Genomic DNA, 13,189 nt, shown 5'->3' on the forward strand with positions numbered 1-13,189 from the left:
ATTCGAGATTCACCACGGTGAGTAGTAATAAATTAATTTTATTAAAATAAACACATCGATATAATGTATATATACCGATAACGTAAGCCTTCGGACCCACCGCGACAGTAAAACTTTGCCACTGAATTTTACAAAATAACATAAGATTCTGAGAAATAGTGTTATTTACAATACATGTAATTGTATGCTTAATGGATTTTTGTAACATGAATGCAGATGTAGAACTGATAAATACTACAAGATGTCGACCTGGTCTTCGAATATATTGTCAAATTAGGCTTCTTGTTTATTCAGACTTGATGCGCTTCAGGGGTGCTTACAATGAAAATTCAAATTCCACGAGCCGAGCGTAGAAAATGGAAGTAGTCGTGTCTTCGAGACAGCTCTAATGCCGACTCTCTTTGCAGTTGTGTCATGCCTTCTCTGCGTACATCACCGGCATTAGGATTGACAGCAGTGTTTAGATAAAAAACAGCAGACAGATCAGTCATAAGTCAAGCAGTCCAAGTCAACTGCCAGGAGCTGCTAACTGCCACAAGCTTCTCCAACGCACTTCGGTGCTCATAAAAGGGAGGCTCCAAATGGATGACTCTCCAGAATTAGAGATATGGAAGTGGCTCAGCCTTGATACAGGCGACTACATACAAAATTCCCAAACACATGTTCAGCCTAGCAGTTTGCTTCGGCACGCTCTGAATCATTTGAGGGCTTCTGAATTGTTTCTCTATTCTAAAGGCCACCGGTAAAGTCACAACTGGCAGAAGAAACCACACCGAGTACCTCAGGGCGAGCACTACAAGGATGATGTATGGTGCGAATAGTAAGAAAGCGTACAAAACATGCGATGCGGTATGTCCAATGAGGATGGCCAAGGTAATGATGCCTACCCTCTTATCGCTCTCCGAGTCACGAGTGTTGTTGCTATGTAGAATCGCTTCGGTATTTAGAGCCAGTGGTATGGCATAATACATAGTACCCCACTCTATGTAGCCAGTTTGCGCCATGAATGCAAAAAGAACCGAAATGGGTCCAAAGATTACCAGAATCAGTACGTCACCCAATGCAATGTACTTCAATCCAATACCTCCGGTATAGAGGAAAGATGATGACAAGCCACCAAAGTACACCAGTGCCAGATGCTCCATCTTTGCCGGTGAGATCATTGTCAGTAGGATGAAGCCTAAACATCCAAGGGCATACAAGAGGGCACCGAACGTTACCACCTCATCCTTGGAGAGCAGCTGATCCACCAGAATTCTGTCATCGCTTTTTCGACTATCGACACCCTTTATATAATCAAAATAAGTGTTTACTAAATTGCCCGCACCGTGAACACATCCAACGGTACATATCGTTAAGACCAATGAGATCCAACTGAAGCCTGCGAGGCCTGTCAAGCGGCATGCCAAGGCTGAGCCCAAGAGAGTCGGTACTAGAGATGCACTTAGCGACCATGGCCGTGCCGCTAAGAAGTACGAAGATAACTTCATGAATGGTGAGTCCAGGGTTGATGACGACGACGGCATAGGGGCACAGCCACCACTGTTGGCTGGTGGACTCACCGTGGCCTCTCTGGTAGAGCTCGGGATACCGTTTGACATCATGTTTCAAGAACTAGATTAGCATCAAACTACTGATGTCAAAGTTACATCCAATTGTAACATTTCTTTCTCGACTTCTGCTGTGGGGCTGAAAAGGAGGAACATTTGTATGAATAATTATGCACGATGCAAACTCCTAAAATAATTTTTTTAACCTTGAGGTATCACTCACTCGAACTTAAATTTAATCGAAATGTAATTATTTCGACTTCACATGCAGAACATGCTATCTTGATGTAACTCACTTGAAAGATAGCATTTAATTCTACTGATAGAAGGAACAGTTACCTCCGACTGGTTCGGTGAAAAGGGAAAGTTAGGTTAGGACGACCTCCATAGTATCTGGGCCGGTGACGCGGACGCGGGGCACATTCCTGGAGACGCGACGTTCTCTCTAATTACGAGCACCCCCGTTTCTCACGCGAAAGTCATTATTTCAGGAGAATTAACTCAAATATCGTAATTCGAGCTCGAACACACTGGTGACGTGTGTTAAGTGACCCGCACGTGGCGCTATCTGCCTCCGAACTTCGCGTCGCTGGTGCCACCTGTGTGCCTGAACGGTACCACGAAGCTGAGGTAGATTTCTTATCGACTTTGGAAATCATTTCTATTCCGTGCTAAATACCAATCTCGGAGGGTAAGTATCGAGATTCGAAAATGCGCGGGAGCTACATTTTCCAGAAATCCGATCTGAAAGTACGCTCTTCTTTTGTAACCTTCGAGTCCCAGGAAAGATATGTTTTATTTCATGAATATTAATAAACACGTCCCGACACGGTTACATTTCTTTTTTCGGCGCATGTGAATTTATTTTGCAAACGGGCAGTTCACAGTGGGCTCAATTCCAAAATTGCATCTCGACTTAACGTAACGGTTCTTGGAACCTTATTTATAAACGTGGCCCGAGATCTTTTTGTTTCCTCGAACGTATATAATCCGAGCAACGCACGTCCGTCGCGTGTATCAAACGTTAGGTATTTAAAAAAGAAACGATTTCCAACAGTCAATAAGAGTTTTAGCTGGAAAATACCTTTATTTCTCGTTCAGCGTGTGGTGACAGCGAGATAAATTCTCTCTCTCTTTTTTTTCTTTTTTACATAGTCCGTCGTTAAGCGCAATACTGTATACAAATACATTTGATTACAAATTACTACGTGTTAGTTTTATCTAAAGTCTACGGCGTGCGATCAACGACCGCGACGCATATTTCTTATCGACTAAATGGAGCTACAATCTGTTAGATTCCATTACTCAGGTAGTATTAGGAAGTATGGATCAGAGCCAGCCTTAGAAAAAGACGTATAATTCTCAGCATTCGGAGCGGAACGCGAAACTTCTCTGCAGGGCGAGTGCCCTTTTGAACCGTTAAAATCTCTATGCAAAGCCATAAATAATGAATTATATATCTTCCAAAAGAGTGTACGCATGGGTGTGTGGCGTGTATGGGGTACATATCATGGCACGTTATTCCGCTACGATTCTGCTCTTAAGTACATGAACTGGTGCGAAAGGTAAAGGGAATGAAGACGGCGGTGGATCTCGATGAGAAACGAACCTAATCAAATACTACCGAGACTTCCTGGTTACTGGCGGTCGGCGCCTCTCCGAGGCTGCGAGCCACAACGCCGCGAACCTTCCCAGACGACTCCGGAAAGAGTAGGGAAATCGTCTCGCCCGAATCGAGGCCCGTTTTATTCGCTACCCAGGGTGGTCCACTCGCCGGGTCTCGTAAACCCGCGGGATAAATCATCCTCGAAGACGCTTCGGCTGTTAAGACGACCGCGCGTCCCCGCTGCTTCGAGTATCTATTTTAAAACCCGCCGTGAAATCCCGAACTGGTCCGCCGGACAGATCCCACTCGATACATTGAAAGTGGCACCACCTAAGATCCGCTTTTAAACGACTGCGCCTTCCAAGCCCCCGAGACTTGGCCATTTTCGATGCTCCGTCGCTTAATACCTGGCTATTTTTTAAGTTATACCGCGGGAACGGGGGCCAGTCTGCGCGATTTCGATCCAGAAGAAAAAAAAAAATAATAGGATCCCATCGAGATCCGGCGAGACGCTTTCCCGTTTTTCGACTCTCTTAACGCGGAAGGGCGAGAGACCGGCAGGACTCGGGCGAACACGGAGCGGAGACTTTGGGACTCTTCGGGGAGAAGAGAGGAGCAAAACGGGAGAGGACCAGGGAAAGGGATGGAAAGTCGCCGAGACCCTCTCAATTGGAATCTTCGGAGGCCTCCAGGTCGGCCAATGTGCTGTTTTGACGGCATCGATAGACATATGCGTTGGCGGACAGGTCGTCGTCTATGCGCACGCACTTGTAACTCTTGTCAGGGCATTGACACCTGTGCAAGCGGAGAACAGAAGCAGGTAAAGACTGCCAAATCGTGCCTAACTTAAGAGAATCCTTTTATTTCAGGGACAGTTCTTACGTGTTCCTCATGTAGTATACGACCCGTCTGGTGATCGACTGGTAGACGGCCCATCCACAAGCCATGTTCTCGCAGTTGCGTTTGGAGGTTTCATCCCCCACTTTGGTGAGACCACTCGAGTTGGCACTCGCATTTTCCCCGGCGCTTTCGGTGTCCCGCTGCGTCCTCAAGCTGCTCGGGTGGATCTCAAAGGGTAGTTCCTCGAGGTTCTTCGGAAATTCATGTAGAAAAACGAGAATCAACGTTACTCGGCGCTCCACAACGTGCTCGCGACATATGCACGAGTATGAAAGGGAATATCGTTCCGAAGATGCTTAGCGCAGTTACGAGTCGATTAGAAGTCGCAATTAGTGCCTAATTGTCGGCCAATTATCCCGGACCGTGATATCCGCCGAGTGGCGAGGACGCGCACGAGACGGAGCTCACGTTTCTCCGGGATAATTGCGTTATCGGTGAGATTAACGAGTATACGTTTCGCGAGGAACGCATTGCGATTTCGGAACGGTACTTCAAGACACGAAAATCTTTTGCGGCCGCCCCCTTTTTTTAACGTCTCGATCCAATGAATCACCCCTGGCCTATCCAAAGTATACAATTTGTCGGCACTGTGGGGTCGTCGAGGAATTCGCCCTCCGAATCGTTAAGAGCTAATTAATCGATCTCCCCTCGTCAGCCTCGCCACGGTTGGGATTAATCCGCTCGAATTACGAGAACGGCAATCTCCAGGAAGGACCGCGTAACCCGTGACTCGATAACACTTTGTACGTGCCATTAGCCGGGACGCGTTGACATCTTGAGTTTCACGGCGCAAAATTGCGTCGGATAAAAAGAAAATTGAAAAATGACTCGATCCGACCCACGACTACGAAACTTAACTTCCAGCCCCGAAGGGCCGAGTACCATCCTGTCCGGACGACTTACCGTGGACCCGACCGCGGCCGAGTCGGTGACGGCGGCGTGCCAAAAATGGGCCAGCGCAACGAGGAGAACGGCCAAGAGCATGCCCTGTGACATTCTCGGCTGACCTGGAGCGTGCCTGTCGGTCTCGAAAAGTCTCACGGAGCAAGGTCCTCGGGAGGCGGCGCCAATCGACGGCCGATAGAGAAGTCCCGCGGTCGAGGGTTGAGCGATGCCGCGCGGGGTCCGTTCGACGCGTGGATGGCTGTGGCGGATGCCGACGAGGGACGAAGCTTCGAAAACTGACGTTCGCCGGTGTCACCTCTGGTTACATCCCAAGGGTCGCGACCACGTGTTTGGACGATCGTGCACTCGGGGTAGCGATTCGACTCTTAATACATAAACCGGGTGCCGTTATGGAGTGAGGACGCTTTCGCGCCGGCGGGAGCTTATATAGCCGGCCCGGCGGCGCGGTGGGGGGCGACGGCTAAGCTAGAACTTATAATAATGAGTAATAAGTCGAACTTAAATTGCGATTTGACGGCGGCGGTTCATTGGTTCGGAAGCTGCGCCGCGCAGGGGCCGCGGCCTGAGCCCGGCCGAGGGACGGCCGACTTTGTGCAATGCCCTCTCTCTTTTCAGGGCTGGCCGCGCGAGGACGGAGAGAGACGGAGAAAGGGAGAAAGAGGAAGACGCGGCCTAGTCGTTGGAAGGAGAGAGACGCAAGACGGAGACAGGGATGGGGGAATCGGTGCCGGTCTTCGCCTCCCTTTTCGCTGCACTCGCCCCCTACGGGAATGGGAAAGTGACCAATTGGCGCCCGAAGGGGCGAGAGGTCCACGAAGGAGCACCCCGTTAGGGCGAACGTTACGTCAGCCTCCTTGGTCACCGATTTCGGGGGAGTATCGAGCCCCTCGTCGGTCGTCCAAGATAACGTTATCGCGTCGCGTGTCGAGGTGTTCGAGAGAAGTCGACGATGAAAAATTCCAGATACGCCCACGGCGCATCTCGTTCGTCGACGAAGATAAGCGGGAAGATGTCGTCAGTGACTCGGGCCTACACCGGGCCGGGATAAACGGGGGCCCGTCCTGACGACCACCAATGGCGTCGGCCCGTTGCTCTGACGTCTCGTCACCTTACGTGTTCCAGCTTTTGACATACCGCGGCCTCCGAGAGCCGGATGCCTCGGTTCTGCCGGTTAGGGTCATTGGACCGACCTTTTGGGATCATTGAGTAACGCAAGCCCTACGTGACCCATGGCACGAGTCTTCCGAGATCGGAAGGACGCCGGCCAGGTAATGCCGACTCTCTTCCCGAAACTCACCCCATGACAGGATCGTCCATCTTCTGTCTGCGAATTTCCTGGTCGAAGGTGAACGCTGGTTCGAAGTTCGGCTCCCTCCGGCTTTGCAAATTCCTGGACAGGGAAAGCAAGGAGAACGGGGGATCGTTTATTAAAACCTTCGTGACCGCGTGGGTGGCCCGCTGCAAGCGAGGGTTCTTCATCCTTCTCCGAAGTCCTTTGGATTTTCCATTTGTAGACCATCCAAAAAGCGAGGATTGGTTTAGGGTCGAAGTTACGGAATTTGTTCGCGGAACTTCGTGGGTTGCTCTCCTTCGCCGAAAACTGCGTCAAGGGATCGCTCCCCAAAACCAAACAGGCTTATGGTCCTCTTGTCTTCTTCGGCAACCCTCGTCCTCCTTGAAAAGGTGAAACTGCGGCGTTTCCGAAGAATTGCCGATAACGAGGTCCAAGGTGTTCCAGGGAACCGAGGACGTTTCTTTTCCAAAGGTCCAAGGCGGGTACTTATGGCGTTCCTCTCCCGGTCTTATTTCCCAAAGAGACGACGACGCTAGACGAGGACCCTTAGCTTAGGTTATCGGCGTCGCGACGTCGCTCTTGCGCTCACCGTCTCGAGTGTCGATTCATGAGGCACACGTGCGACGCACGTGGCGGTTTCCGTGGACGAATTCGTTAACCCTTTCCCTAGGCAATTCGGGGGTTCCCAGCTAATCGTATCAACGATTAACGGCCGTGGCGAAGAGGCGACTCGCTGTGGTCGTTTCGAGATCTAGAGGGAAAGAGAGGGCGAGAGAAGGTAATTTATAACCGGCAAATGGAGACGAATGACAGAGCCGAGGGAGGCGCAGCCATCCACATTCTTTCCCATCTCGCATTCGCATACAATATTGGACGCGACATAACCTATAACCCCTCCTCGAAAGATCCGAATTGCATCATCTACTTCCGGGAAGAATCGGACCGACTGCGTAGTATGTCAATTGATCCTCGTCGCCCTCTGCTCTCTTTTACAAATACAATTCCACCTCGGATACGCACGAGATGGCGCAATGCACCGCGGAGGAATCGAGTCTACTCGTGACGCAGATCGGTATATTGCCTCGCAAGAAGGGGGCGGCCCATCTTCCGATGCTTCACCTCAAATTTCTCAATGGCTTGGGAACGAAATTTCTTCGCGATCGACTCGTCGTATCTGGTCCAATGACGCGAGCCGGTCGCGGCATCCCCGTTGGGCGGTACCCTCCATCGTTGGAGAACGTCCGACTCGGGACGGTCTACCGCGGACCACCCTGAACGACGAAAGCTCCCCGGCATTCCGGACCCATCGGCTGATCCCAGGATTTCCTGGAAGCTCGGTTGGTTATGCGTCTCTTCCACGAGTCCGCGCCCTCGAGTTCCAGTCCGACGCCCCTCGCCGACATAATGGTTTTTTGGGTTGGGGACTCGGTAGGCATAAAATGGGTCCCAGGAAGGGACGCGCGTCTTCTCGTCGCTTGAATCCTCGCAGCCGGAGACTGACCCGATAAATCATCATCGCCGAAGAACCAACTGGGAGGTCTCGACGCGGATGGGACGCGTAGTCGGTCCCGATGTCGATGAATAGCCCCTGGCAGGCCTGTTTACGGGCTGGACTCGGCTTGTTTTTTCCCTTCGAGCAGCTGACGCTGGAGCCGGCTCATCTGGACGTCACGTTGACCCATTGAGTGACGATTATTAAAATTCACTTAAACCTGAGATCGCGTTAACCATCTCAAACGGCCGAGCGGTTGCCAGAAGGTCGCGAACAACGTCTGCGAAAAGTGAGACGTGATTCCGTTCTCTTGCGCGACGAGGGGCAGCCAAAGGTCTCCCCTGAAACGATCGAATTACGGTAGTTAAACGCAAGATGCCCAAACCGAGCCAACTTAACCCTAGTCCCGCCCAATCTAAATACGCAACTCATCTGGCGACCCAATAAAATAATTAATGCACCGGTTACGTCCGACCAGGACCGGCCAATCGAGGCGACAGCTTCGTAGCTCGCCTATGCATTTCCGGTCGCGAAATGACTCGCACCGGTTAGCGCCAATTCGCGCCAGTTCGCGCTTCCTCGGGAGGAACCAACCGTCCTGGCCGGATCGTTCCCAAATCGCCGTGCCCGACCACGGGCACGCGACGGACGACCGGGCCTAGGACGAACTGGTCCAAAGTGGAGTGGAAGAGTTCGTTAATGAACTCCGCTCGCCCGTCTTCGGTCTCCATCCCGCGGAGGACCGGCCACCGTAATGGCGTCCGGCCAAGTCGAAGAATCCCCGGGTGTCTGCCGGTCGCCAGACATCGCGGCCAGCGATGCCTCCCGACTTCCTCCCGGCACCCAAATAGACATCAATCTTCCGACCGACCATATCTTCTCGATTCCCGAAACCTCGTCTCTCTTGCGTCGCCCTCGAGTGACGTCGTTCTCGCTCCTACGTTAATACGACGCAGCCAAGCCACCGATCGCTCCACTCGGAAGTGGTCCAAAGTACCAGGGTGCCTATATTTGTATTTCGTGCGATTCGGATTTTTCCATGAACGTTTAGGATAATTTTTCGGTGCGGACCTCGCTTCGGAGGAGCTCCTTTGTCCATGGCTCGACCAGCTTCCGAAGGAGGTCCTCGCGGTTGGCCCTAGACCGCGGCCGGTCGCCGGTGGGCACCAGACGGCGCGCCGCCACCTTTATTTGCGTCTCGCGGACACGCAGGTGTTCCCGAGTCGCGCGTGTCCGTCACCGAGTGCTCGTTACGCGGTCCACCTGTTCGCCAGGCTAGACGAGCTGACACCCCCGCCACCACCGAGAATAGAAGACCACCAGCGGGCGCTGCCAATTGCGTCGCCGGGAATACGGGGATTCGTCGGTCGGCGTGTAATTTCGTGACCGATCGCGATTACAGGACAGGACCACCGGATGGATGGGTACTCCTTTAACGCGCCTCGACGCCATGTTCGTTATTACCCAAATCTCGAGCCCTCCCCTCGCGAGTCTTCGGAAATGTTTTTCAAAGTATATTTGGCGCGAATTCGCCGAAAGGGATCGAAAGATTGACGTCACCTCCGGGACAGATAGAGAAATGGGGAGGGTGGAGGCGCCATCAGCTCGCACCTCGTAATTTGAATGGCTCCTCCGCGACGTTCGAGATGCCCTGCGAAAGTAAAAAGCAAGGTGAAACCGGCGGAATCCACGTCCACGGAAGACCCGGCCTCGACGTATCCGTCGCATAAAGTTCGCCCGGTGGGGGGTCACGTGGCTAAGGTGGCGTCCCTCCCCCGAGTCGGACGGCCAATGGGCGAGCCCGAATCCCCACCACGTGACTCGCGCCCGGTGGAGAAGGGGAAGCGACGTCGACCCCCGAGGAGACCGATATCGAGCACCGGGGACACAACGCGCAGGCATAAAGAAGTTACGGAGGCGCCGCCATACTTCAAACGAAAACATCAAATGCGGAATGACACGCGAGAGGAAACTTATATAGCGGCGCCGGAGAGCGTTTGATGCGCCCGCCGGATCCACTAAGCATCGCCGCCGAATTTACGCGTATTTACGCAGCCAGTCTGAGACGCCGGCGCCTCGCCGGGCCAATACATGGCGACGGCGACGACGACGACCGCCTCGACGCCGACGGTGGACACTTTTGCCGGGTGTTTTTGCACGATTCGAGGCGAATTATGTACCTTCTTCCGAGGAGGGGTGCGCGCCGCGCTATAAAGTGGTACCTTCGCGCCAAACAAAGAGAAGTCCCTAGACTACGGAGAGAGAAGGAGGGAGAGACCTCTCCGCGCGTGCGTGACTCCTGTCGGAGATTTTATCGGGTCGCTCCATAAATTCGCGACTTCTCCTCGAAAGGAAAATTAAATGAAGCGGCGTCGGAGAGAAGATGAAATAAATGTTTTAACCTTCGCAAGTTAGTCGGGGAATTTATGGAATCCAATGATGTACCGAGGACCCGATAACGTCTCATACGAGCCGTTATCGCGCACCGTCGCTATCGAATTAATTATCGCTCGTTTCTTCTATTTGCGCGCGATACGACTGACTTAACTCTACGAGGACTTGCGTAGGTTATTGCGAACCTCCTCCCCGAGGTACCGAGGACGTACCGGATAGCAAACATGTGACTGAGATTTTTTTGCACATGCTGGACTAATTTTAAGTGACCCACGCCGAGTGGGCTCGCAGATAAACCGCGAGTTATCGGCCCGAGTATAGGCAAATCCAGCCGATTTAGGCGGGCCTTTAACGAGGGGTCGCCGGGTGCCATGAACCGTCTCCCTTACCCTGGCTTATCGTCCGAGATTATGGGATTAGGTTTTAATTTAATAACATTGGGGGAAAAGTGGCCTTATTAGACACCAGATAAACCAGACGAGGCGAAAAAGTTACCGGAGGGAAGGTTCGTACCCGTGAGCGGAGACCTCGGGCAAAGGGTTTCCGCCGTTGAACTCTGTCCAAGGATAAATTCCCGGTCGGCTCCTTTTCACTCGAAAAAAATCCCGAGCCTTGGTGACGAATATTTGGAAAAAATTAAATGGAGCGGTGATGCGAATAGAAAAAAAATATGTTGAGGATTAAAATTGCAGCGCGACGTCTCAGGAGATGTAAAGCACGTTTCTTTACGGTGTCCGCGGCTAGATTCGCTTTTTACCCGGGCTCGGTCCCTGCGTCGCCGGGGTTGTTTCGTCTCGCGTTGAAATCTATGGGTATCGACACGTTAAACAGGGATAAGCGTGGCTATTCCGTGGGCCATTCTAAATCCGTTCCGCTGAATCAACTCGCAGACAGCTCCGGGGAGAAATGCGCTATCGAGGCAACGTATGTAACGTGCGTACGACAGCCGGAGAGCGTCTAGACGCACAAATCCCGAAGACAGCCCGACAAGCCTCGGTTTCGTCTGCCGGCAACGCGAGTCGCCGTCATTGTCATCGATGTATATACATCCGGAGCAATCCGGAGTCGGTGTAAACGACTGCGAGCCGCTGCACCGAACGGCCCGAGAATACTCCCGGCGAGAAAAGTCACGCGAAGTCTCACCGTATTTCTCTTGCTCTCTTCCACCGCTCCTTCGTTGAACTCTCTTCCCGCGACGAACTTGGAATTTCTTTCATTTCTTTCGCGATATCGGCTTCTCACCTTTTACGGCTCCGCGTGTTTTGCGACGTTCCTCTTGATTTCCGAAGGGCCGCCATTTTGGAGCTGCCCGATTCCAACGGTTTTTTGCCCAAAGTCGTTGAACCGCCGCTAGGGGTAGGTTACTAGGATACGCTCATTTGCCGGTCAAACATTTTAGTATCACGCGCCGTGGCGGTAGGCGGTACTAAAAGATTTGAATTATAAAATATACGACCGGATAAAAACGGTCACTGTTTCAGGCAATAGGAAGTAATCATTAGCGGTTTCTTAACACTAGAACGACCGACAGATTTTTTTTTCTATGAGATGAGCCATTTTGACCCATCTTAGTAGTTCGTGTTAATTTTAAGTAACATCGACGACCGCATCTGCATTCCGCAGGGAACGAGACGCGCTTCAGGAGCCGTAATTAAATCGGCGCGTGCCGGGGCGTTCCGTCTGCGAGATCTAGCGCGTATCGACGGCTGACCAGCTGGCATAGGCGAAGACCTCTGAACAAATGCCCGAGCAATTGGTTTGACATCTGGGAATAGCTGTGCGAGTGGAATGCCTAGACTGCGCGCCGCCATCCCCATCGCCGAGCGTCGATCTCCTACATTGAAAGTCCGCGACGAGACGCGAATGAGGAGCTTTTATTCCCTGCATCGACCAACGATATCACCCCGCTGCCGACAATAAGTATCGAGACCGCCACGCGGATCTATTGGCGAACTCGGAAAAATGTCGGCGCAAGTGGGATCGAAGGAGGAGCCGTCTTTCCACGCCATTTGACCCGCCGTTTGCATACCTCGGGGTTGTAATAATTATTAATCCACTTATTCTTCTAAAAAAATAGAATCGGGGTCCAGCAGCAGATAGTTCCCGGTAGAATGCCTAGGCTGCATGTCGCCGGCCGTTCCAATATAACGAATCAAGAGAGCAAGCCGCGTCGTTCCCGCCCTTATCGGCCTCTTTATCGACCTCTGCCAGTACGCATGGCCTACGTCATGCAGATCCATCACCGGGAGACGGACTTTGCAGCCTCCGTACAAGAAACAAAAACCCGCCGCATCTTTTCTCTCTTTGCTCGTCGTTAATTCTGCTGCGTCGTGGATACGCACCCTCGAAAGCAAGGAGGAAGCTAAATTATCTCTGCCAATTTTCCTGGCGGTTACTGACCACTATACTACCGAGGATTTTTCTTCTGAACACGATTCCCTAAATGTGGAAAAAATAATCCGGCCGAAGCGACTTTTTTTTTTACTTTTTCCCGCCGACGAGTACGCGTATTTTTAAATAAATTTCAAATAAATCCACCGGATGTTTACTAGCGAGCTCGTGGGTTTGATTGCGGATTCGAGATTTAAGGGCAATCGCGAGGGTCGCAAAATCTCGATCTCTTACGAAACGGTCGTCGAAGCTCTATACGCGAAACGCGTAAACCCTCCGGCGTGTTGTTTCGCAGCCAGTAATTTTTAGGGGACGTCGTCTTGTCCGTTTCCTCCCTTTATTCGCGACGTTAACATCCGGTCGAAGCATTGTCAATAAAGGCAGATTTGATGGGCTCTTTATACGCCGACCCTGAGTAGCGCGAACCAGCGGATAAGATATTCCCGAAGCGCACGCACGATAGCAAGCCTGGATTATTGACCCACTATATCGTACCCAGTTTTACGCAATTTATCATCTCTAACGAAGCTTGCTCACGCGTTTACGTCGTTATTGTCAACGCAGGAAGATAGTGCGAAGAAAAGTGCCTCGACCTCGGGGTGAGCTTTCGCGCGAAACGAGAGAAAGAATGACTTCGGACTTTTGCGACGTAAAGA

At 51.9% G+C, this 13,189-nt stretch overlaps 2 protein-coding genes across 3 annotated transcripts; both read right to left on the reverse strand.

Moving 5' to 3' along the window:
• Positions 1-22: 22 nt before the first annotated feature.
• LOC105701026 (ubiA prenyltransferase domain-containing protein 1 homolog) lies at positions 23-2,133 on the reverse strand. Of its 2 annotated transcripts, none has more exons than XM_012427421.1 (2): positions 1,890-2,133; positions 23-1,689 (listed from the first exon to the last, which is right to left on the reverse strand). In XM_012427421.1, the coding sequence occupies exon 2, from the start codon at positions 1,602-1,604 to the stop codon at positions 600-602; it is 1,005 nt and encodes a 334-aa protein (XP_012282844.1). In that variant the 5' UTR covers positions 1,605-1,689; positions 1,890-2,133; the 3' UTR covers positions 23-599. The 2 variants fall into 2 exon arrangements, with proteins under 2 accessions (XP_012282844.1, XP_012282845.1); XM_012427422.1 differs by lacking the exon at positions 1,890-2,133 and adding an exon at positions 1,774-1,881.
• Positions 2,134-2,611: 478 nt separating this feature from the next.
• On the reverse strand, positions 2,612-5,841 carry LOC105701047. The gene is made up of 3 exons (XM_012427460.1): positions 4,960-5,841; positions 4,039-4,247; positions 2,612-3,951 (listed from the first exon to the last, which is right to left on the reverse strand). The coding sequence occupies exons 1-3, from the start codon at positions 5,050-5,052 to the stop codon at positions 3,822-3,824; spliced, it is 432 nt and encodes a 143-aa protein (XP_012282883.1). The 5' UTR covers positions 5,053-5,841; the 3' UTR covers positions 2,612-3,821.
• Between the last annotated feature and the right edge of the window lie 7,348 nt (positions 5,842-13,189).

This window comes from Orussus abietinus, unplaced genomic scaffold (assembly GCF_000612105.2).
Source record: "Orussus abietinus isolate OABI.00-Male unplaced genomic scaffold, Oabi_2.0 scaffold9, whole genome shotgun sequence".
NCBI classification, from domain to species: domain Eukaryota; kingdom Metazoa; phylum Arthropoda; class Insecta; order Hymenoptera; family Orussidae; genus Orussus; species Orussus abietinus.